At 47.8% G+C, this 23655-nt stretch overlaps 1 protein-coding gene across 1 annotated transcript; it reads right to left on the bottom strand.

Annotated features, from left to right (window-relative positions):
- Positions 1-5905, bottom strand: adrb2a (adrenoceptor beta 2, surface a). Its single transcript, XM_062476288.1, has 2 exons — positions 5633-5905; positions 1-4959 (listed from the first exon to the last, which is right to left on the bottom strand). The coding sequence occupies exon 2, from the start codon at positions 4954-4956 to the stop codon at positions 3688-3690; it is 1269 nt and encodes a 422-aa protein (XP_062332272.1). The 5' UTR covers positions 4957-4959; positions 5633-5905; the 3' UTR covers positions 1-3687.
- Positions 5906-23655: the final 17750 nt, after the last annotated feature.

A 23655-nucleotide genomic window follows, 5' to 3' on the forward strand; every position in this document is an offset into this window, starting at 1 on the left:
TGGAACAAATACTTCATTTATTACTCCAATACAAATGTCATACTACACTTGTTTTTTTTTCCTCATAAATACCACAGGACAACTGCACACATTTCACGACATTTCATAAAATAAAAAAACGTGACCAATACTGTGTGAAAACAGCTCGAAAAGGAAACATACAGTAAACGTTCAACTGATACAACATATTCACTCAGGCCATGATGCTAAAGCCCCTAACAGGTTTTAAGTGTGATGTTTTACTCTGTTTACTCCACAAATGAGCTTTAGCTACTAAGTTTCAAGCTGTTTCCCAAGGACAATGTCTTTCATGGATAGCGGTGCGCTACAAGACACTGAAGATCTCACACGTGAACCGTGAGGGCTTGAGTTGGACGAGAAATAACACTCAAGTAAAATGGAATTTGACCTTGGGAGTGCACGCGTGTCAGCGCAGTCAACATGGCTCGTGTCTAAAAGATCTGAACAGCTTCGCTGCAGTCATTACACTTTGTTCACATGATTCACATTTCACAAAATGCCACGATGACATTATTTACATTAAATGGATTCACTATGTAGGGAGTGCTGTATGTACAGTGAGTGCGCGTGTGAGCGTGTGTGAGTGTGGGAGGGGAGGGAAAGTAACCCGGCGGGTACGCATCTCCTCACACTCTTGAGTTGCGTTTGGAATGTTGCAGAGTCAACTTGTTTGTTTCGAAATCATCGCACCGAGCGCTATCGTCTCCTGACGCCTGGTCGGAGTTAGACACCTTCCTTTCCGACACCTCATGCGAGAAAGCCTTACTTTGATGGAAAGCCCTCAGACACAGGTGCAGGGCTTTGCCCTGGCCAGGAGAGAGCAGTGTGGAAGCAGAGTTCATAACCTCTTCCACTTACATCGAAGGAACAACATCAGTTTGGCACAAAGAATGAAGCACAGAACCCACAGAGGCACAAACACAGTGAAACGCACCCACCGTTAGTACTGGGGGTGGGAAGTATTCAAAGTATCCTTATTTTAAACATAGGCTTTGTGTCTTACCCCTGAAATTACGCATGTCATTGTAATCTTTTTTCTTTACAAGTTTTACAGCATGATAGTGACACATAGTATCAAATACTTTGTACATAACATTCCACTTGACAATGAACCCATATGTTTTTATTCATACAAAAATACAGTATACGCCCTCCCCACTAACCTGCCTAAACACACACACACTCACGCACAAGAAAACAACTTGCGCAGCACAGTGACGTACAGTATCTCGACATTTCTTTCACGCACCGCCCTGCCAGCTGGCCTGAAGCTGCAGCACAGGTTCCTCCGCAGGAACAACGTTCCCAATTTTGAGCTTGCCGCGCTTCTGAAACGGAACGCCACGCGCACAAAAGCACAGGTCACCAACACTCATATAGACTGCCAGAGAAGCACCCACCACCACCCCCCCACCCCCCACCCCCCCGGGCCGAATAGTGGACACATTTAGCGCGCGCCGACTTTGATCTCAGCATCCTACAGACCACGCGCCCCACTGGGGGGAAGGTGATTACCCATGAAACCCCATCCCCGGTACGCATGCCTCCCCCCCCCCCCTCCTCCTGGACGCGGGAGACTCGGGTCACGTCTAAATCGGAAACCCCTGTTATCAACTGTCGCTCTCGAGAGCCGACGGCCGCGGCTAAAACGATACCAGATATCCTCCCCATGTGACTCCGGACTGGGAGTAAGGTATCAGAGCAGCTCTGTCCCTGCAAGGGTCCTGCCAGCCTGCACTCTGAAAACGTGACTCTCCCTAATCTGGAAATCTGTCCAGGACGATGATTTGGGGGTTGGGGGAGTGGGGGGGGGGGGGGGGGGAGTCGTTGGATTGTGCGGCTGAACTGCAGAGATAATGGACTGATTCTGGACTGAGGCATTTCCTGAAGAGCGCAAGCCACCGTGGAGGGAGAAGCCAGAGTTGACAGAAGACAGGGACAGAGAAGGAGGAGAGGTTAGAGGGATGAAGAGAGAGAAGCCATGGAGGAAACTAACTTCATTAAGTAGAACAAGCCAGAGAGAGAGAGAGAGAGTAATGGAGAGAGAGGGAGATTGGCGAGAAGTAGAGAGAACGACGGAGAGACTAAGAGGGTGAGCATGAGAGAAAGAGGGAGAGGGTGTGGAGAGAGACATACAGAAGCGGCCGGTGAAACTAAGCAAAGTAGTGGTCGGTATCTCTCTGGACCATGTGATGATCTTCCTAACGTCCACACTTTTATGAAACGTCAACAGGGCAGTTAGTCAGCCAGAGTCCAATCAGAACTGTCGGACCTGTCCTTCCATTTATGTTTAATGGGTTCAGAAGTCAGAACCTTCTGTTCAGGGACTTTGTTATCTCTGGCCTATTTTCATCCTGTTTGATATTCAGTCGCAGTTTATCCACTCCTTCCCTAGCGAATGAAACTGCTCCTCTGGTTTCAGTAAACACTGCGTCTGCCTGAACACAACGACAACGGCACATCTCATCAACAGAGAGAGACCTGTGAGAGACAAGCAGGGCTCCTGTGTTGAGGGAGGGGGCGTACAGAGTTGATGGGGCACATGATGAAAGTGAATCAGTGATGGACGTAATGGTCCGTTAAATTAGCAAGGCTCAAAATTGCATAAGCTATTCAAATGACAAGCTGTGTGCCGACAGTACACAAGAAAAGAGATTCTGTATTCAGCTTAACCTTCCCAAATTATTATACTTTTGCCGACTGGTAAACCTGTAATATGATTTCTCTCCAGAGGGACAGTTAGTGAAAGGACTCTGTCTGACTTATCCTATTGTATAACCTAAAACAACCAAATGAATTGTGAATTGGCCCCAAGCCGTCCCTCAATGCCACCACTGAAGTGCGGTGATTATTTCAAATATTCAGTGAATGTACACGTCTCTCGAGTTGTAGTCGATGGCAACCGATACTCCTCCGCAACAGGTTATATAAAACAATAGGTCGCTGCATTGGGAGTGTCGCTCGACAGTTTGTGGCGTAAACGTTGGCAGCAGAGACACACGGCAGAGAGACTAGTTCCACTGCACCTGTCGTCGCTTGTCTTACTCACAGTAGAAATTAAAGATGTACATAAAAAATGCAAAGAATTTTATCAAGGGGGAAAAAAAAACTCCACCCCTTTCAAAGCATTCTGCCGTTGCTGCAGGAATGTTAGTCTTCAGTTGACAGTTGAGAGAGAGTACCAACCAGGTTTAGAATGTGTTCCTTGTGTACATCTCTCCCACGCTCTCTAAGGTTAGGGAGTATAGGCTTCCCTTAAACTAATGATAAAGACTGCGTCAGTCGAGCTTGGTTGCTTTGGCCAGTGAATCACCATGACACGTTCAGATGAATGATAGAAGAAGAAAAAGAAACCATATGCTGAGGTAGATGTAAAAATCAACAGAATCACTCTCTGTATACAAAACAAACAGACAAACAAAACAAAAAACGTATCAAAAATGGTCTACCTGTCAACCTCTTGGATTATGTAACACCCCCCCCCCCCCCACAGCCCCACCCATGTCTCTATCTCCACCCACCTACCAGAAACCCCACTCTTTGCCTTGTCCGCCAGTCTTACCTTCAGCACTCGGAGGGAAAAAAAGCACGCAAGTGTTTAGTTAGTCCCTCTGCCGCAGTGAAAGCACATGGTAAATAGTCCCTTCGGGTCCGGCGGGCGGAAGGTTAAAGAACCGTGGTTAGACCCTTGCTGCAGTTCCCGTTCGGGTCGGTGGCTCTGTCCGTCAGCACCCTCTCGCAGCTCCTCTCCCCCTTCCCAAGACTTCCCTCAGCGGGGTCACTGTCCTCCGAGCTGCCCTTACTCCTACCCTGCTGTTCGCTCTGCCAGCTGTGCCCACTGTACACATATCCGTTGTTGGGTCCCAGGTTGGGGAAGCGACTCCTCTTGAAGCACAGGATCTCCTTAAAGGCGTAGCGGAACTCGGGGCTCCGGCAGTAGATGAGAGGGTTGAAGGCGGAGTTGGCGTAGCCGATCCAGTTCAGGATCCGGAAGGTCAGGTCGATGCCCTCCACCTTCCAGATGGCCATCACCACGTTGAGGAGGAAGAAGGGCAGCCAGCAGAGGGTGAAGATCCCCATGATGATGCCCAGGGTCTTCAGGGCCTTGTGCTCCCTCAGGCAGAACTTGACCTTCTTGGCCCCTCGGCTGTCGTTGCTCTCCAGAGCCCCGGCGGCGGCGTTGTTGTTGTGGGCGTGGTGGAAGCGTCCCTCGCTGCGGTCGATCTTCCGGAGCTGCCGCTTGGCCTCCTGGAAGACGCGGCTGTAGACGAACACCATGACGACCAGGGGGATGTAGAAGGAGACGGTGGAGGAGGTGATGGCGTACGCCGCGTTGGTGTTGAACTCGCAGCAGTTGGTGTTGTTGATGCACTGCTGCGCCTTGAGGTCGTCCGACGTCCACCACTTCATGTGGATGGGCAGGAAGGAGATGAGGCCCGCGATCACCCACACCAGCAGGACAACCACCCGGGCCTTGCACTTGGTCAGCAGCGACTGGTACCGGAAAGGAGAGGTGATGGCCAGGTAGCGGTCCAGAGCGATCACGCAGAGTGTCTCGATGCTGGCCGTCACACACAGCACGTCGGTCGCCGTCCAGAACTCGCACCAGAAGCTTCCAAAGTGCCAGGTGTTGAGGATGATGTAGCAGGCGCCGAAAGGCACCACGATGAGCCCCATGACCAGGTCGGCACAGGCCAGCGACGTGATGAAGCAGTTGGTGACGTTCTGGAGCCTCTGGAAGCGGGCGATGGCCGTGATGACCAGGATGTTGCCGAAGACGATGCCCAGCACTAGCAGAGCCATGACCATGCCCAGCAGGACCATCTGCACCTCGCTGTACCCGGCCTCGTCGCCATCCTGGCCCGGGCCCGACCCCGAGGCGTTCACCTCCCCTGTCACGTTGTTGAGGAACACGGCAGGGGCTGGACTTCCCATGATCTGCAGATGTGGACAATAAAGCACAGAGAATGCAGGAGAGAGGGAAGGGGGAGACGAGAGTTTGAGAGAGAGAATGCGAGAAAGAGAGAGAGAGAGAGAGAGAGAGAGAGAGAGAGGGAGAGGGAGAGGAGAGAGAGAGAGAGAGAGAGAGAGAGAGAGAGAGAGAGAGAGAGAGAGAGAGAGAGAGAGAGAGAGAGAGAGAGAGAGAGAGAGAGAGAATTGAATGAAAGAAAAATGAAAGAATGAAATGAAAGAAAAAAAGAGAAAATAACAGAGATAGAATAGGAATATAGAGGGAAGGAGAGGCAAGAATGAAACAAAAAAACGGAAGAAGCAATGAGCAGAAAGAACACAGAGTTCACAGAGGCACAGTGAGATCTAATCCGGGATTCTGACACCCATGCCAAGCTTTATTTACAGTACAGATGTAAAGCATACATATATCAAATATATATAGTGAAAACTATAAATGTGCACATGCAAGTCCAAACAAATCATCAAATCTAATTCAAGTGAATTAGATTTCAATGCAATATATGGGCATTCAAATAAATGTTTGTCATGCTTCTTCAATAAGACTAAGAAAAGGAGCACACTAATTTAATTTAGGTCCATAGAGGTGCATTTATGTTCACAAGTCAGGGGTTACCATTAAGAAAATTGTTTTACTAACCTCCTCTGGTAGAAGTCCTGTTCCCGGGCTCCCATACAAAGTTTCATTAAATAATTCTTATGGTGTGGATATGTCCTCAATTCATAAAATACTCTGTGTCAGATTCCCATTGTAAATCCAGTTTGCTTTAGCTTCTTTTCTCCCTTTCTCTCTTTGTCTCTTTCTGACTTGATCTCTCTATCTGTATGTGCCTCTCTCTCACTCTCCCTCTTCCTCTCTCTACCTCTCCCTCACTCTCTCCTGAGCGGTGTTTCTTCTAATGTGGCTCCCAGGCTGTCTGTCAGAGTCCTTATAACATTCAGCCATGACATCATGGCAACTCCTCAGCCAATCAGGTGCCTTGCCTGCCGAGAGCTGGAAGCTGCTGATAGTTTGAACCGCGGCTCTGCCGCTGCATGACTTTGTGTGGTGTGTGTGTGCGTGTGTATTGTGTGTAGTGTGTGTAGTGTGTATGAGTGTGTGTGTGTTTTCGTATTACCCCTGCTGCAGGGCTGCATGACTGCACCTAACTGAGCCTGAGAGGCAGAACTTCTTTAAGAGATAAAAGAAGTGTACAAACACAAGCTGCTCCTGGTACTTTTTGTTCGTTCCCTGTTCTTCCTCCTCCAGAATATGTCCAGAAACATTGGTGAAAGTAAAGAAACACTTTTATTTCATTTCAGTTTTACATTTATGCAACACGTTCCTGTTTCAGTACAATGTTCAGGCTGATCCCCCAGACCCAGTGTTTGGCAGCTTGTTCGTCTTCAAACCCAGGGTCAGAGCGATCATTCCATCGTCACACTTCTCTTTCTCAGGTGAGAGTAAAGGCAGAAGGAGGTGATGAAACAGTGCAGTTGGACCAATGAAAGGAGTCCAATTTCTCCTCGCTGGCTCGAGTTAGAGCCTAACTGCTGATTTATTGTGTGGTTTTCAGTTGGCCGTGCCTAAAAGAGACCATCCCGACGCTTCACCCACTCTGTCAGTTGCCAGCTAGTCATCCCAGAGGTCTTTTTTTCAGTCCTGAAGGGGAAAAAAAGCTTACTTCCAGTCAGCTCACGTGTCATCTCACAATGATCTCAATTTATTTTTGGAACTTGTGAAATGAGAGTATTCCAGATAACATCTTTAAATAAAAACAAAAAAAGGCATATCCTTTGGACAATAACGAAAGAATAGAAATCAGAGCAGGAATGTGTTAGCCTCTTGCTTTCCCAGAACACACCCAGAGAAACTGGTTTGTGATTCTTCAAGGCATACGCAATTTGTATCGTTGTGTTAACGTGTCAAATGTAATGGGTTTTGTCATGAACAATCCTTTCAAAGTCACTCTAGGAATCCAGACACATGGTAGCTTACTGTAGGCCTATTGCATTACCTGTTAGCTGTTCTTCTGTTTACAAGTCAGAAGAACATCATATTTTCGGGCACGAACATGTTCCCCTTATTAGTAAAGGGTATTAAAAACAAGGGCAATTTTGCATGCCACACGGAGTGTGGATTTACATTCAACATACAAACTTACTGTTGTCTGTGTCGACCCGGAAACAAATGTTGTGTCACAGTCTATATGTCTGTCATGAGAAGCTGTCCCTGACCCCAACTGAGGGAAAGCATCTGACAGCGAAAACCAGGAAGGGTTCCTCGATGACACGTTATAGTCAAATCCAGCTATGCATGATTGAGGTTTTCGGAGGGAAGCAACCCACTTTTAGACAGACATGGAGCCAGCTCACAACTCAGCTCAGTACTGAGCACGATAGATGGTCACGATAGCAGAACAAGGACTTCCTGTCCACAAAAGTAAATGCATGTCATTGTTAGTTAGCGTTATGTAAACATGAATTCAATGTAAGTTTTTATAGTAATGGTATTGCATTTTAACGAGGCACCACTTTGGTATTCACTTAGGCAAATCAAGGAAAATGTGTTTGTTTAATATGTAAGAATCAGTCTTCTGAAGGAAGTTAGATTATTCATATGACATGAGAGATGGTTTGGTTTCAGTGAACTCAATGAAATGGTGTAACTTAACCGAATACAATAAAAAGACCCGGGTCAAGATAACTGAGTTAAGTCAAGTAAATTGAATCTTAATCAGTCAAAGTTTACAATGAAAATTGAGTTTTGGAATTGATCCTGCCCCATTGTCATGGCACTACTGTGTGTCTCGGTGATATCCTTGGTAATGCCATATCATTGTTGTGGCATAGATGGACCTAAAGATGGATTGTCACAGTTTTATAGAGTTCAGAGTACAGGAGTCCTGTGTCTGAGGTCAGAAGTTGATTGGTCAAAGCTGTGCTGTCCCAGCTCCCCCTCTTCCATTTGTATCTACTCTAGATGCTAATCACTTAGGCTGGCTCACAATTTTTTTATAAGAATGTACCGGACATCTTTGTACAGATACAAAATAAAGTGGAATTATTGTTCTTTTAACGTTAGCTTCATGTACATGTACGGTTGACTGACCTAGCTCTACGGGAAGGGAAGTTTCATTAAAACATATATTTAAATCCACATAGTATCAAAAGAAAAGCACGCAAAATCACAAATCTTTTCATATCATCCTTTTATTGCCCATAAGAAATGTGGTCCTTGAGAAATGTTTGGAAAATCCATAAAAGTCCATTCCTGGATTAATCCCATTGTCATGACTCCCTCTTGATCAGAGACACAGGGCTGATGTTGATTGGTTTGTCTGTCGGCACAACAGTAAATCCATCTGGGCAAACCCTTTGAAGCTCCGTGGGAGAGATAAGGAGACATTCTGTGCAGAATGGAGAAGCCCCTATGTGTTGTATGGGATGTTTGAGGAACACACTGGGTGATTTGCAGAAGGCTGATTGTGTTTGACTGATGCGGTTGAATGAGCTACATAATGATTGTTCCTACATGTTGTTTACTGTAAGGACAGACACTTAGCAACATTTAGCTCACAAGATAATTTCATGGGTTCTATTACGTTAGGTGACTGGTCTCATATGACGTTTCTTTCTGCTACATCTCCAACAATATGTTTTTCTTCCGCATTTTGACCACATTGTTATCCAACTTTGCAACCCAGATGAGAACAGGGCAAAGTGTTCAGGACAGATAAACCACTCTAGAATGTAAGGGCTTTTCAGAGTCGGTTTACAAAAGTTTATTGTCGTCTGTCTTCCAGTTCTTCTGCTTGTCATTCCTTTGGCTCGGAACTCCCTGGGTCTGAACAGTGTCACACTGAAGAATAAGGCACGCTGTTCTGGAACATGTGAGCGTGTGTGTGTGTGAGTGTGTGTGAGTGTGTGTGAGTGTGCGATCGTGTGCTTCCACATCCATAGTCTTTCAAAGATTAGAAGGAGGGCAGACTACAACATCCCATTAACCTTGACAATCCCAGATAAAATTCTCTCTGACATAATGCCAAACTCAATACAGGAAAAAGCCTCCATTTGGAAAAGGTTTTCTCCAGATCTGTTCAGGGGTCTGAAACAGGGCAAGAGAGAAATGGCGGGGCGTCAAATGCCCCAGTTCATATTAATAAAGCTCTCGTCTAGTTGGTTGTTCTTGGCTCTGGATCATAGCGCCTAGACAATCTACTCTACTGGAAGTGCATTGCTCTTTGCCTCTATCAACCGCGTGTGTGCGTGTGCGTGTGAGCGTGTGTCGGTTGTGTGTGCGTGTGTTGGGTGTACGTGGGCATGTGTGTGCGAGGGTGTATTTCTGTGTGTGTGAGAGAGGATGTATGTGTATGTGAGGATGTGAGAGTGTGTGTGTGTGTGTGTGAGGGCGTATGTGTGTGACGTTATTCGAGTGTGTGTGTCCCTCTCTGAACTCCAGTGGGAGCAGTCAGGCTGATAGCATAGATACCGTCCACTGGCTCTGCTTGCCTCCAGGACAGTTGGTACATCAGAGGCCTCCCAAGCAACGATACTGACAAGATCATGACACTGCACGAAATATAACCTGCAGCTCTATACAGTATGACTGAGGACAACTGGTTTAGTTCTCAGCTCACCTCTGTGCCATACATGTATTCTTCAGTGTGTGAGTGCAGTCTAAGTAAGCAAGCACTGTAGCATATGCAGAAGTAGGGAGAAGGTTTGTCTGACAATGAATTTGCCTGCGTAGACATGGACACAAAAGCCCTTGTGTGAGCGGGTATGAGTATGAGTTTGGAACTACCACGACCTGAGGTGAACTCTCTGTGTGTGCGTGTGTGTTTGTCGGTGTGTGTGTTTGTCTGTGTGTGTTTGCCTGTGTGTGTGTGTGTGTGAGTGTGTGTGTGAGTGCAGGCCTGCTCCAGAGGGACTGCAGAGAGCAGTGATGTTCTCCAGAACCCACGCTGGCTGCTCCTGACCAGCCAGCGTGGCCGCCGGCTTTGCCTGAGCGCTGACGCAACAGGAGGACGATGACAGTCGCTGCTGTGCCGTAACCTCTCCACAGACCTGCGTCTTCGTCATGTGACCCACCACATCGTAAGGTGTCGGACCATATAGGTCTCCCTTTTGATGCTTTTGTCTCTGTATTTGGGTGAGTTTTATGATGTGAGGCCTGGCTTATGGTAGTAGCAAAGGGTTGTTATGAGGACTGAGCAGTCTTATTAAAATGAACTCTGCATGCTGCATGTACGGTATTGTTTGTACCTTCAATGTGCTGGAACTGTCACGACTGGGAAAAACTATTCTGCTGTGTCTCTTTTGCCTGGGGGGGAGGGGTGTAATGGGCCGGGGTGGGCCAGGGGGCTGGGAGGCTGGGAGGCTGGAACGGAGGCATGTTCTTCATGTCTGGCTTCCCCTGCCTCTGACGTCCCCTCTTCCTGTATCCTGTCACTCTTCCTTTGACTTTTGGAAAATCGCTAAGTGGTTTGGCAAGCGTTATCCTCCTCTCCTCTCGACACTCCTCGTCTGTCCGTTCCGTTTGTCCTCCTTCGCTTGTCCCTTCTTTCCTTGTCCTTACCTCTCCCTTCCTTCTCTCCTCTCTTTTCTTCTCCAACAATGCAGCTCGTCTGCTTTCCCCAACCCCTCGCCCTCCAGCGATCCATTCAAATCCCCCCCTCATCCAACTCCACTCTGGAGCAAAAACATGTTACATTTGACCCTGCCCTCTCTACATCCCCTCCCCGCCTCTCCCCTCTCCACTCTCTCTGTTGGGAACAATACCTGGAGGCCATTACTGAGACTCCCCAGAGAAAATGACTTGTTTCAGGTGTGGGAGAGGAAATTAAGGGGCTGTACAGAAACTTAACTCTCTTCCTATCTCTCTCCACCCTCCCTCTCTCCCCCGTTTCTCTTCTCCCTCTCCCCCCTTCTCTCGCTCGCTCGCTCGCTCACTCTCCCTCTCTTCCTCCCTCCCTCCCTTTCGATCTCTCTCACTGACTCATTCTGTAAGATGTTATGATTTCTTCGGGGTCTCTCTTTGGAGGTTAACCGTATCCCATCTAGACCCCGTCACGTTGTTGACTTGAGCTGATATGACCACTCTGACCTTCCGTGTTAAGTCGTCAGCCCGCTCTCACAGATGAAAGGATAACTGGCTTGAACTTGAACCCATATTTCAGGTTTTTATTATTTTCTACAGTGGGTATTTCTAAACCCGGAGGTGTTTTTGTAAACCCTGGGTCTCAACACACTTTATGTGTGGGTCGGCGACATGGTAATACTCTGGACATTACGGGGAAGACTTCTCACTGATCCTGCCTGAATATGGAACAGTTGTGTCATCATCACTTGAAAGTGTTTGGCAAATCCCATGTTTTTAGAGATGATTACAAAACACTGCCCTTTTATAACCCCTGAAACTATCCAGCGATAGTTGAGAAATGCCGGTTCAATAACAGACAAACCTTTAACAAAGACGTGAAGTGGAACATACATTTAATTTGAAGTCCAATTACATAAGAACAGAAAAGCGTTTCCCCTATACCACTGTCATGGTAGTTCAGAGTCAATAGGGTTGCCAAACGGTCTTCGGGCCAATCCATTGATGTCTGGGGGCATTGTCTAAATCAACTGAACAAAGACATTCCCTTGAGGATTAGACTGTAGCTCTAATCGCTAATTGGTTGTGTGGTACCATGGTCCCCCAGGGGGTCGGGACCACGCCTGGGACTGGGACTGGGCATGGATCCAATACTTTTCATAATGACCTCAAACCAACACAGACCATAAAACCTACAAGCTATTTTATTGCCCAGTCAAACCAACAATGGTATGGAATTCAATGTCATTGACCTTTCACACAGAATTTCCACAAAGCCTAACAAATACCTGGTCATGAAAAGCAGAAGACTCTACTTTATAATGACAAGGTCCACTCAGGTAGAGCTAACTCTATAATCTCCAGCTTTGTGACCATGTTAGGTTCAGTTCAGGTACGGATACATCTCTATTCTAATAGCATTTTGACCCTGTACAGATATACGGTAACCAGGCTGGGTTCAGTTCTGGTAGCACACACGCCTCCTTGTTTATACACATTACCCCAGACGACTTAGAGACAGGAAATGATCGTAAAAGTATGGGAATCACCACTGTTGTGCATTAGAACCAGTTTACTGTGTACTGCAGAGAGGGGTGGGGGGCAGAACGAGCTAAAGAGCGAGAGAGACAGAGTGGACAGGTGAACCTGCGTTCCACTACATAAACACGCGACTGAAGGAAACGCAGAAGACACAGTCCCGACACTGCGTTCACGCGGCAAAGGGACAATCCAACATGAGCCTGCCTGCGACACATGCCCCGCCCCCCACCCCGCTTCGCCCCCGCACCGCCACAACCCATGGTCTCCCCCTCCAGTTGCCATGGTGCCCGAAGCTGGGCCCCTGTTTCCAAAACAACCCCCGTTCCCTTGCACTGCACATCATCATCACAGATCAGAATGCATCTGACTGTTTGGCGTCGGCACCAATGAAATGAATAAATACGCGTCTTGCCAAGGTAAACCCTGCCGCGGACTCTGCTCTATCAGAGGGGAGCTCACCCCAGTCAACCCTACTTGGAATTATCTAGACTGCTGGGTGGACTGCAGGGGGTCCCAGCGGTGTTCCGGGTGATGCCTTACCGACTGTGACACCAAAACAACACTTCAAAGACGGGCTTACAGGGACACGAGCAGATAGATCAAAGGGTCAGCCATTCCGATTGACCCAGAGTCCTATTCAAATAAGCCCTGAAGGCAGTTCCCCCTGGGGTCCCTGCAAAACAACATTCCTCTTGGGTTACTGTAGATGGTTCTACTGCAGCCTGGGTCTCTGACGCTCAACATGACAACAGGAGCCAGAGACCAACCTCGCTGGGTTCTCTATCGCTGCAGGTCGCCAAAAGCACCATACCGAGACCTTGACAGTGCTTCTGTCGACATTGCCAGACAACCTGGGTTGTTTGCTTGGACATAGCCCCAGACGGGTTTCTGTTACATAGGATTCAATGTGCCGGGCCATGGCTGATAGACATTCTGTGTCTGCATTATCCGTCCCAGAAATGCTGACATGGCATTTTCCTCTGCACTGCCCACCGGCTACAGTTCCCACAGGAAACATTTAGCAAAAGGCCTATCCCATGTCAAATACCCAGACACGCAGATCCAGGATCAGGTTGCCACCCAACCCCTCAAACCAGAGCAAATCAGAGCAAATGAACCCAAACAGACTCTGGATCAGGCCTTAAGGAGGAGGGCAGTAGGGTGGTCAGGTGAATGCAGTCTCCCCCGAACTTCATGGGCTGCGTGATCAATCTTTCATAGACGTGGGAGTTGGCTTGGACGATAGGAGAGACCCTGAGTTAATAGAAACGTAAATAAATCAACAGCTAACAGAAGTTCTCTGTGGGGAGCTTTAAGTGAAAGTGATGGACCGAGAAGCGCCCAAGGAGAGCCCTCAGCTGCACAGCAAAAACATGTCATGGATATTAATCACCCGAATGAATAAAAAGCATCTTTCATTTCCCATCAATTTGTATTCATGAGCGAACGGAGGGAAGGGCAGTGCATTTGCCTAAAAGTCTATCGTCTGTTCTTTGCTTTTCATTTTCTCTCCCTCTTGTTTTCCTGTCTCTACTGTGTCTGCCCATCAGTCACACATCTCTCCTCTCCTCAGTAATCTATTTTGGAACTACAAACCCATGAACATAAATAAAAGACAGAATCGATTCCTTCCACTCGAACCAGAAGCCCTTAGCCGGGGATACATGCCATTCTTCCAGATCAGAGAATGATGTTGAACCCTGAACTCTTCAGATCCGCAGGATGGGATCTGCCTAGCTCACTCCTATATCTGAATTAGCGAATGACTGAGAGACTGGGGTGTGGACTGGTGTCCTTCTCTCTCTCTCTCTCTCTCTCTCTCTCTCTCTCTCTCTCTCTCTCTTTCTCTCGCTGTAACAAAAGGAAGACCTATCTATTTCCTGAGCTCTCAGCATCCACACCCAATTAAGTGGGTAAACAGTCAACTTTTGACCCCCTCTCTCTGACGGGGGGACAGAGGGAGGTGCAGGAGGGAGTGGGGCCTCACCTCTCCCTCTCTTTAGCTCCATCTCTCTCTCTCTCTCTCTTTGCTGCTGAAATGTTGTTCTCAGTGTAGCACTGGGCCCTGTTCCAGCTGTTATAAATAATCTTGGGTTGCTCTAAACAGTTTCTCTCCATTGAAACATATGCACCCCCACCCCCACAGATGTATATTATTAATCTATGTGTCTTTGAGTGTGTGTGTGTGTGTGCGTGTGAGAGAGAGAAACCACATTTTCATAAAACAACAAGGAACAGTAATGCTACCTACAGTTTGTAAAATTTAAGAACGGGATGTCAACACACGCACTCAGTGATTTACATCTGAACTATGGGTTTCAATTCCTAATCACTATGGAAGCATGTGTCGCTGAGAACCTGTCTTTTTGTCTTCCAGGTTCCCATTTACGATCACTTATTCAATCACACACACACACACAGACCCACACACACATCGGCCCCTGCCTGGCACAGTGCCACACATTGTTCTGATCCTCACTGCTCTTGTGGACTAACATGCTTCTCAAACAACAGACACACATTGGTCTCCAAGTAAAATAAAAACTGAAATGTCATGAACCGACTCTGATTGTCAACACATTTCTCCTCCTCAACCCTGGGTGTATAGAGTACATGCTGACTACTCAGGTTTAAGGGGCTGTGGATCATCATTTGGGGTGGGTCATCTCAGGATTGGAATATGCCTTCTGGTCTTTGACAAGGTAACCTTATATGACAAAAATAATATAGACCCAGAAACTACTACTAATATACTAATATAGACCCAATCCTAACTCTTATTCCTACCCAACACCATTCCCTAAACATGACCACAACCCTTACCTGTACCCTTGCTCCAAGCTCCTACCAGAACCACAACCCCTACTTTGACCACACTTCAAACCCTTAAACTGTGGGGAATGCTAAACAGAGTTATGGAAATCAGAATGTAGACAGTTCCGTGGGACAGTTTATGCACTGGGGCCATCCAAATATCCCAGAGGAAATCCTGATGTAAATCTGTATTTGTTTATGAGTAGACTCTTTATTTGCTTATCGAACAGATACTGTCCTGTCTCAGTATGCCATGGTTGTAATGATATTGCTTGTTTGTATTTAATTACAGCTATATGGTGCATATTTGTGGAGATCCATGGACTTAACAAGCCACGTCCCCAAGCCCAGAAGTGTTTGGGAGCGGGGGGGGGGGGGGGGGGGTTGCACCAGTGTACCATGATTGATGAAGCATCCTTTGTCAAATATGGTCAAATCTATTTGTTACTATGCTCTAAAATCTATTAATTGCCCTGTGTGCCCATTTCAACACCGCCTATATCGATAAAAGGGAGGTGTAAGGGTTTGAGGGAGAGCGATAGAGAGAGAGAGAGAGAGAGAGAGAGAGAGAGAGAGAGAGAGAGAGAGAGAGAGAGAGAGAGAGAGAGAGAGAGAGAGAGAGAGAGAGAGAGAGAGAGAGAGAGAGAGAGAGAGAGAGAGAGAGAGAGAGAGAGAGAGAGAGAGAGAGAGAGAGAGAGAGAGAGAGAGAGAGAGAGAGAGAGAAAGAAAGAAAGAGGGCGAGCGGGCCAAGACAGAATCTGGGAACCTGAAGGCTGGTTGGACAGGTATGTGCTTCTTCGAGGCGTTGAAGTGTAAACCAAAGAGGTCCAACCCTCAGCTATGCAAACACAGCTGTATCAGATCAGCCAGCACAATCCCAGCACGAGTACATCCAGGAAGGTTCTGACAACGTGTCTCACAAAAATCGGATTTGCTCCACAACATTAGAGAAACAATCATCCTAATGTGATGTTGAACAGGATCATGGGATAACCTGCTTCTAGTAAAATCCCATGAGAACTATTTCTATTTGTTTTTTCTTTGGCATTGCTGAGATGGCCATGCCCATGTTTGGGTAATATATCTGACTCAGGCAGGCCCTTGGTGGTGCATGAAAGCGAGCGATGACAATAGCTTACATACGGAGCCCTAATAGGCTGTTAGAGGGGCTGATCCTCTTCAGCTATTGGTGTTCTCCGTCCTTCACTGGTCAGTCCCAGTTATCTGGGATATAGCGTTTGTGTGTTTGGATAGCTGGAGAGACAGGCGGGCCTAGCTTGTCCTGTTGTAAATCTCAGAGGGGTTCTGATAGTATTTTTCCCATACAAGCTTATGATATCACTGGTGACAACTCTATCTGAGGAGAAAGCCAACTGACAGAAGGATGGGCTTAGCTGCTCATTCCCCTTTTTTTACTGCTGCTCTGTACTCTCTGTGCCCTGTCTGGCATTGTGTTAGTTTTGGCTCGGCGCCACAGACACATACACACACACACACACACTCATATAAACACACAGTCCTAAACAACAAATGTGTACACAGTACACAAGTCACGCAACCGGCGCTGTGATCAAATTGTCCGAGCTACCATGGGTGGCTACTGTGCGACAGCTGAGGGTGCACACATACTTACACACACACACACACAACCACACACAATCAGGATGGCATATTGCCATGCTCCTGACCCTCAGAAGTGAAACCTGAAAGGTGGATATTTTGACAACTTCAAACAATTACAGACTTTCAGCCCTGTGCTCCTTTGAAGTGAATATGAGAAAATGCATAAAAAAATAATCAGACTTTAATGAAAGTCTCCTTCTTACCCTCAGACTCCAAGTCCAAGAAGAAGTCAAGTTCTCTGAGCATTAAAAACATTTTAAATGACTGTTTCTTTCTGTAAGATATCCTTAAGGTTACAGTAAGACCTCAAAGAGACCACAACCACTCATGTTCTCCATGTACATTTAACCAACACTAACTAACTAACCAACACTCCGGGTTTGGGTACATGTTCTCTGAGAGTGATTTCACATTCTTAGATAAGCAGAGACAAACATGAACAAAAACTAACATATTTGGTGAAATGCCACGGTTTCATTTCCAGAGGATTACTCTGCATTCTATAGCTTTGAGCCAGGGATCAAACGGCAGGGTAGAACAGCACTCTAACATCATGTGTTCCTCTGGGTCTCATTTCCCCAGGATCACTACAGCAGCTAGCTATGGGACCCAGACAGGGGGGTTAGTGTAGAAAGAATCTGGCAACCCAGAGCCTCCACTGGGCAGAACCAGGAAGTGATGATGAGCGACAGACATGAGCTGGAGGGAGAGGCCAGCTGGGGTCACAACTGGTAACTACGTATGTGTGAAATTTGCATAACTCCCATTTCCTTGTTGGCTTATTTCAATAGCAACATGAGGGTGAAGCAGACACTTGAAACTTGAAGCTCTGATGCCAGCTTTGATGGTGATCCATCATCCAACTGACCAAGTCAGCATGCACACAATACCTGAATAGATATTGTAGCTGTAATTGAGGCTGGCTCTCAATGATACATCGACTGTAAAGGACACGGAACAGAGCATCCCATGGGTCTTTAGACATGCATGCCAGTGTCGGAGAGCAGGAAGACCGTCGCTGTCGTCACTAACCATCTGCTGTTTACCTGTGTGTGCGTGTGTGTGTGTGTGTGTGTGTGTGTGCCCTCCAGAGTCCCAGTTGGGCCCTCAATTCTTCCGTGTCGGCAATTCAAATGCATCTTCAACTTCTTCAAACTACTCATTCCAAAAAGTCTGAATCGACTAAGCAGTCAACATGCATGGGTAGACAGCCTGACCCTGTGTGATGAGGTCAATGACCTCACACGGCTCTTCAGGATATTACCGACCAGTCAATATGTCCAGCCTTGCTCCACTGACGCTGTTGGGGGGGATGACAGAGATTAAAGATCAATGTCGTTCACAGGCTGATTATCTCCATACGAATGTCCAATCAGACAGAGAAATTGACTGAACCTATGTTCTGTGTTTTTTTTCTTTTTTCTTGTGCTATTCATATTTTTTTTCCCCCAAGTTCATTTAGTGGCTTTAGAAGTTGTGGATCGACAAGATCGGCCCACCCACCACCTGAAGCTCTCTCCCCAGGGCTTGACATTGTTATGTATTCCTTCTGAAGGTAACTGAAACAGTGTACTATGTCCTGGGTTCAGTGATGAGGACAGCAGAAGGGAAACTCAGTGAGCAACCCACAGCCTCTCACAATCTATTACCAGTCATGTCTATTCAAGTGCTCGGGCCCACAGAGGAAACACATGAGCACCCACTTATGGAAACATACACACACGCACGCACGCACACGCACGCACACACACCCACGCGTACACACACATGCACACACACACTCATACACACACGCACGCACACTCATACACGCACACAATCATGAGTCTGTAGTTTTGGGAGTTTTACGGCTTGCTTTCAATATCCTCCAACAGACGTTACCAACAGACGTTACCAGTCGATCCCGTCAACAGGCCCTCCAACAGATCCAGGCTACAGATCCCAGCAGTAGACCTCTCCAGCAGTCTCCGAGTAGAGAGAAGATGCACTGTGTGAGCTCCTAATGACCCCTTAGTCTTGGGTGTGGTTAGTAAAACAGACTAAGTCAATGTTACTGTAATAATTGTTAACACCCACAGGATTGCAGCCATTAAATGCTGGATAGGGCCTCTGTGTATTCCAAACCCTCATGTAAAGACAGCGTGTGATCACAAAACAATGCTGGATTTGCTGAATCCCCTGGTTTAGGCCCGGAGACACAGGATCCCTAAGCCAGGGGCTCAGCCCACAAGATCCAACAATTATGCTTCGGAAACGGGCGCAATATTGTCGTCTTTGTCCTCACATGAGCATGTCTGTTTTTGCAACCTCGGGCCCCTCTCCTCTCCCCGATGGCCGACTTAAGTCCTCCATCCCTGGGTCTGGGAAGCCAATATGCTGTCTGATCCTTAAGCAGATGGCGGTCGAGCGAAGCGCCCTCCCAAGTCACCGTCTAAATGAGACGCTCATGGGACTCGGAGGGGGAATTTCACTTCTGGATAATATCCCCCCCCCTCTCTCTTCCCCTCTCTCTTCCCCTCTCTCTTCCCCTCCCCCCCTCTCTCTTCCCCTCTCCTCTCCCTCCCCTCTCTCCCCCCTTCCCCTCTCCCCCCCCCCTCCCCCCCTCTCTCTTCCCCTCTCCTCTCCCTCCCCTCTCTCCCCCCCTCCCCTCTCTCCCCCCCTTCCCCTCTCCCCCCCCCTCCCCCCCTCTCTCTTCCCCTCTCCTCCCCTCCCCTCCCCCCATTCCCCTCTCCTCCCCCCTCCCCCCTCCCCCCTCCCCCCTCCCCCCCCTCCCCCTCACCTCCCCTCACCTCCCCCCTCCCCCTCTCCTCCCCCCCCCTCCCCTCCCCTCCCCTCCCCCTCCCCTCCCCCCATTCCCCTCTCCTCCCCCCCTCCCCCTCACCTCCCCCTCACCTCCCCCTCACCTCCCCCCCTCCCCCTCTCCTCCCCCCCCCTCCCCTCCCCTCCCCTCCCCCTCCCCCCCTCTCCTCACTTCCCCTGGCGACCCAGAACACGCAGGCCATATGATTCATGAGCTCATTGCAGTTGCGTGCGGCGTGTGCACGGGGAGCACGGGGAGTTTCCCTCCACTTCGTCTCTCCACAGGCCCAGGCAGGAATTGCGCGCTGCTATTTCAAGGGGGCGCTAAAAGGTGCGCTGGTTCCTCCGTCCCGCCCGTGGCTCAGGTCAATTCTTTGGCCCGCTCCGCAGCGCTCGACTTATCAGATGGATTCAGAACATAGAGGAAGTGGGATATCTGCATTCTCTAAGGTCCTAAGGCGCCCTGGCTATGTTAGCTGTGCCACACCCAATGCTGGTCCGGGTATACATTGTGCTTTGGATACAAGCGTTTGCTAAATCATATTATATATCATACAAATATCAAATGAAGGACAGTATTCGAAGTTTCCCTTATTCCCACTCAGTGGTGACATCCAGCTCTGGGTTCAGTCACACATTGCAAGTCTGTGAATAGTGGCATGAACTTTGATCATTTCAAGAAGTGAGTACCGGTATGTTTGATGCCCACGGAAAAGTCTTTACGTGTGATCTAAAGTCAGTCGTCCTATCTCAGGGTGTTGTTACTAAGCACTGTCCTTCCCTGCACCACTCGGTCAGTGAGACTGCAGGCTGCTGCAGCAGATCAGGCACGTGTTGCCCTGCTGTGCTCCCGGAATGTTCTTGTCATTTGTCAGGAAGTCGCACCTCCCAGCCTCGGACGACCTCGGGGCCGCGAGCTCACGCTTCACACAGCGTAAACATGTCAGCGCTCCGACGGATGGTGGCAGAGGGCACAGCCGAGCGCGAGGACACAGTGCCAGCACGCATGAGAGCAGGTACGCTCTGGCCCCAAATCTCCCTGACTAATGTTGCTAAGGTCTACTTAAGATGACTTCAATGATCCTCCTTTGTTAGGATGCACAATTGAATTACCCTCTGTCACATTGTCTATTTCCAGATTTTCTTTTTCAAAATCCCTCTCTGAGTTAATGTTTTTATTTGTTTCCAGCAGCTGTCCGTTTACTTAACTACCTTGTACTCTAGTTACAACACTGTCTGTTTTAAGTACACACCAAAAAAGATATATCTTTTGAATATCAGATTACATCTTTATGAACTCAGCTGCAGTTAATAATCCTAAAACAACATCAAAAACTTGAAAAACCTGATGCTTTCAAACAGAACAGCCTAGTGTCATGTACTCAGTGCTCAGAAGTGGTTTACATTACATGATGACTGAAGGCGCTCTGCAGTATGTTAGCTGTGTCATAAATGTTTAGACAAGTCAGCGCTTCTTGTTCAAAACCATTTTTTATTTCTCCATCAACAAGAAGAGAGAATGCTCTACGATCACCATGGCAGGTTATGAAGAAATATTCTGTCCATTCACAGGAGAGAAATCTCCGAAAGGGGACCACATCACACAGGGTATAAAATTAAACTGAGTGACATTAATGAGAGAGGTTTGTTTCCAGCACTGAACATTATCCTGGATGGGCTTTTTTGTTGTTGTAAAATGTCTGACATTTTCATGGTTTTGTTTAAGTATATTTCATTAAACTGAATGTATATCTCAACGACTGTATTTTCCTGTTATATTTATGCGATCCGTCTAACATGAAAAGATTTGTGTGTTTTAACTTGGTGTGAATACTGAGCGTTTTGAAAGATGGAGATTGCCTTCCTCCTAAAAGGAACTACATCATGTCTCAATAAACCTCAGCCTTCTTCCCATTCTCAGATCCTTCCTCTTTCTAACAACAACAGCCCTGACAAAAAGCTTATCCTAGGTCTCTCATCATTTCCTTTCCATATATCCTTTTCTTTATTGACTACCCATCCTTGTGTCCTTCTGTCCTTGTTTTCGTTGACTACCATCCTTGTGTCCTTCTGTCCTTGTTTTCGTAACGTTACAGTCTCGTTCACTCTGGACATTTCACTCTACTTCCAAATGACTTTTCAAGCCTCAGAGTTGTAACAGTCAGCAAGTCGTCCAGTTGCCTAGCCATCCAGCCAGCCAGCCATCCAGCCAGTCAGGCTGAAATGACAGGAATGCCCTATCTGACACAATACCTCCTTGGCATTAGAAGACAGTAGCAGGGTGTCACCTGGAAAATATGTGTGTGCGTGTGTGTGGGCGAGCGAGCGAGCGAGACAGACAGAGAACAAAAAAAGAGATAAAGAGGCATTGTGTGAACGAGAGACTGATAAAGAATGGAAAAAAAGGGAGAGAAGAAGAGGTCAGCGAGAGACGGATGTTGGGCCCCTGAAGTTTAAGAGACACGCCGTTAGGACCCCTCTGGGGGTGTTTCCATCTGCCTGACAGATATGGCTGTCCCTGCATGTCCCCGGGGATCAGCAGAAGTCAGAAATGTGATATCTGTCAAGGAAGAAATCCGCAACCCTACCCTCTATACAGACCGACGCCACTGTGACACAGCACAATGCCAAAAACAAAGTATGCTTCCCTTAATGTGATTCCCCACAGCACCATGAGTTAATATGCTATGGTAATGCAACCTGAGCTCTTCTCCCTCGGAGGCCAACGTGACATAGCCAGGGACACACTCCCAGACCGGAGTGTACCAGAGTGTACTCACTCAGCTGTAACTGAAACCCCAATCTGGGAGAGCAGGGATGTGGTTGTTAGGGTGCGCTCACCCCCACACACGGGGGAGAGAGGGGAAGTGGAATGAGAGGGTGATGGACAAAACAGAGAGAAAGGAGAGAGAGAGAGAGAGAGAGAGAGAGAGAGGGGAGAGAGAGAGAGGAGGAGAAGAGAGAGAGAGAGAGAGAGAGAGAGAGAGGAGAGAGAGAGAGAGAGAGAGAGAAGAGAGAGAGAGAGAGAGAGAGAGAGAGAGAGAGAGAGAGAGAGAGAGAGAGAGAGAGAGAGAGGCAAATAGAGAGCGATGGAAAACAGAGAGAGAGCATGGAAAGACAGAGATAGAGGAAACATGCACCCACACAGCGGGCCTTTTTCTGTTAATGCATCAGGGCATTTACACCAATAAACCCTCCCAGGATTCCACCTGGCTATAACTGTCAGCTACCGAGGAAGAGTTACAGTGGTGAGGAGAGAAGAAGAGGGGCCCGTGGGCGCATAGCAAACCCCCCTCCTGGAGAACACTGTCTGGTAAACAGGGGTGTATGGACTGGCACTGTGAACAGGGGTGTATGGACTGGCACTGTGAACAGGGTGTATGGACTGGCACAGTGAACAGGGGTGTATGGACTGGCACTGTGAACGGCAGCTCCAGCCTGTAAATAACCATGTTGTGTTCAACCCCTGGAGATACAGTAGTGTGATTTAAACTGGCTTCCAGCTGTTCAGAGGCTGTCCACGTGGTTTCTTTTCACAACAGAGTTTGACACGGCCTGTGATGTTAAATAGCGTCAAGGTTTTAGATGCGCTATGCAGCAGGCTTCAGGTAATACTGGTCTGCTATTTTCGGAGTGTGGTGTCGGAGCAGTTCTCAGTCCTCATCTGACGGTCCAGTCATGGTTTCTCCTGCCCCTTGGGCTACCTGCAGCCACACAGGTTGCATCTTCTCCCTGTTGAAGGCAAAGCAGGGCGACCCTTCACAGAACACCTCCATGAGAGTTGCACATGGACTTTATACATATTCATAACCTTTCACTTTTTTTCTCTCTCTCTCTCTGTCTCTGTCTCTGTCTCTCTGTCTCTCTGTCTCTCTGTCTCTCTCTCTCTCTCTCTCTCTCTCTCTCTCTCTCTCCTACCCTCTTCTCTCTCCCCATCTCTCTCTCTGCATCTCTCAACCCCCCAATCTCCACCTCTCTCTCTCTATCTCTCTCTCTAACTCTCTCCTCCTCTCCCTCCATTTGCTCATGGCCTGCAGGGGCATGTGTTAATCAGCTGGGTGGTGGTGAACAACCCGTTGGTCATGTCTGTGCCTGTTTCATCACACGCACAGGCTGGAGTTCATTCAGAGCAACTTTCTGGAATTACAAAGGTTGAACTGAAAATAAGTTTTACTGCTTGTTTTCTGCCCCGTTAGGACACATGACTGCCTTGTGCTGAACCTACCTTCACACCCAGTGAAGACACCTCTACCTGTTCTGTTGACTGCTCTGACAAGGTAACCATGGACAGCGCATAAAATTGT

Source organism: Osmerus eperlanus, chromosome 13, assembly GCF_963692335.1.
Source record: "Osmerus eperlanus chromosome 13, fOsmEpe2.1, whole genome shotgun sequence".
Taxonomy (NCBI): domain Eukaryota; kingdom Metazoa; phylum Chordata; class Actinopteri; order Osmeriformes; family Osmeridae; genus Osmerus; species Osmerus eperlanus.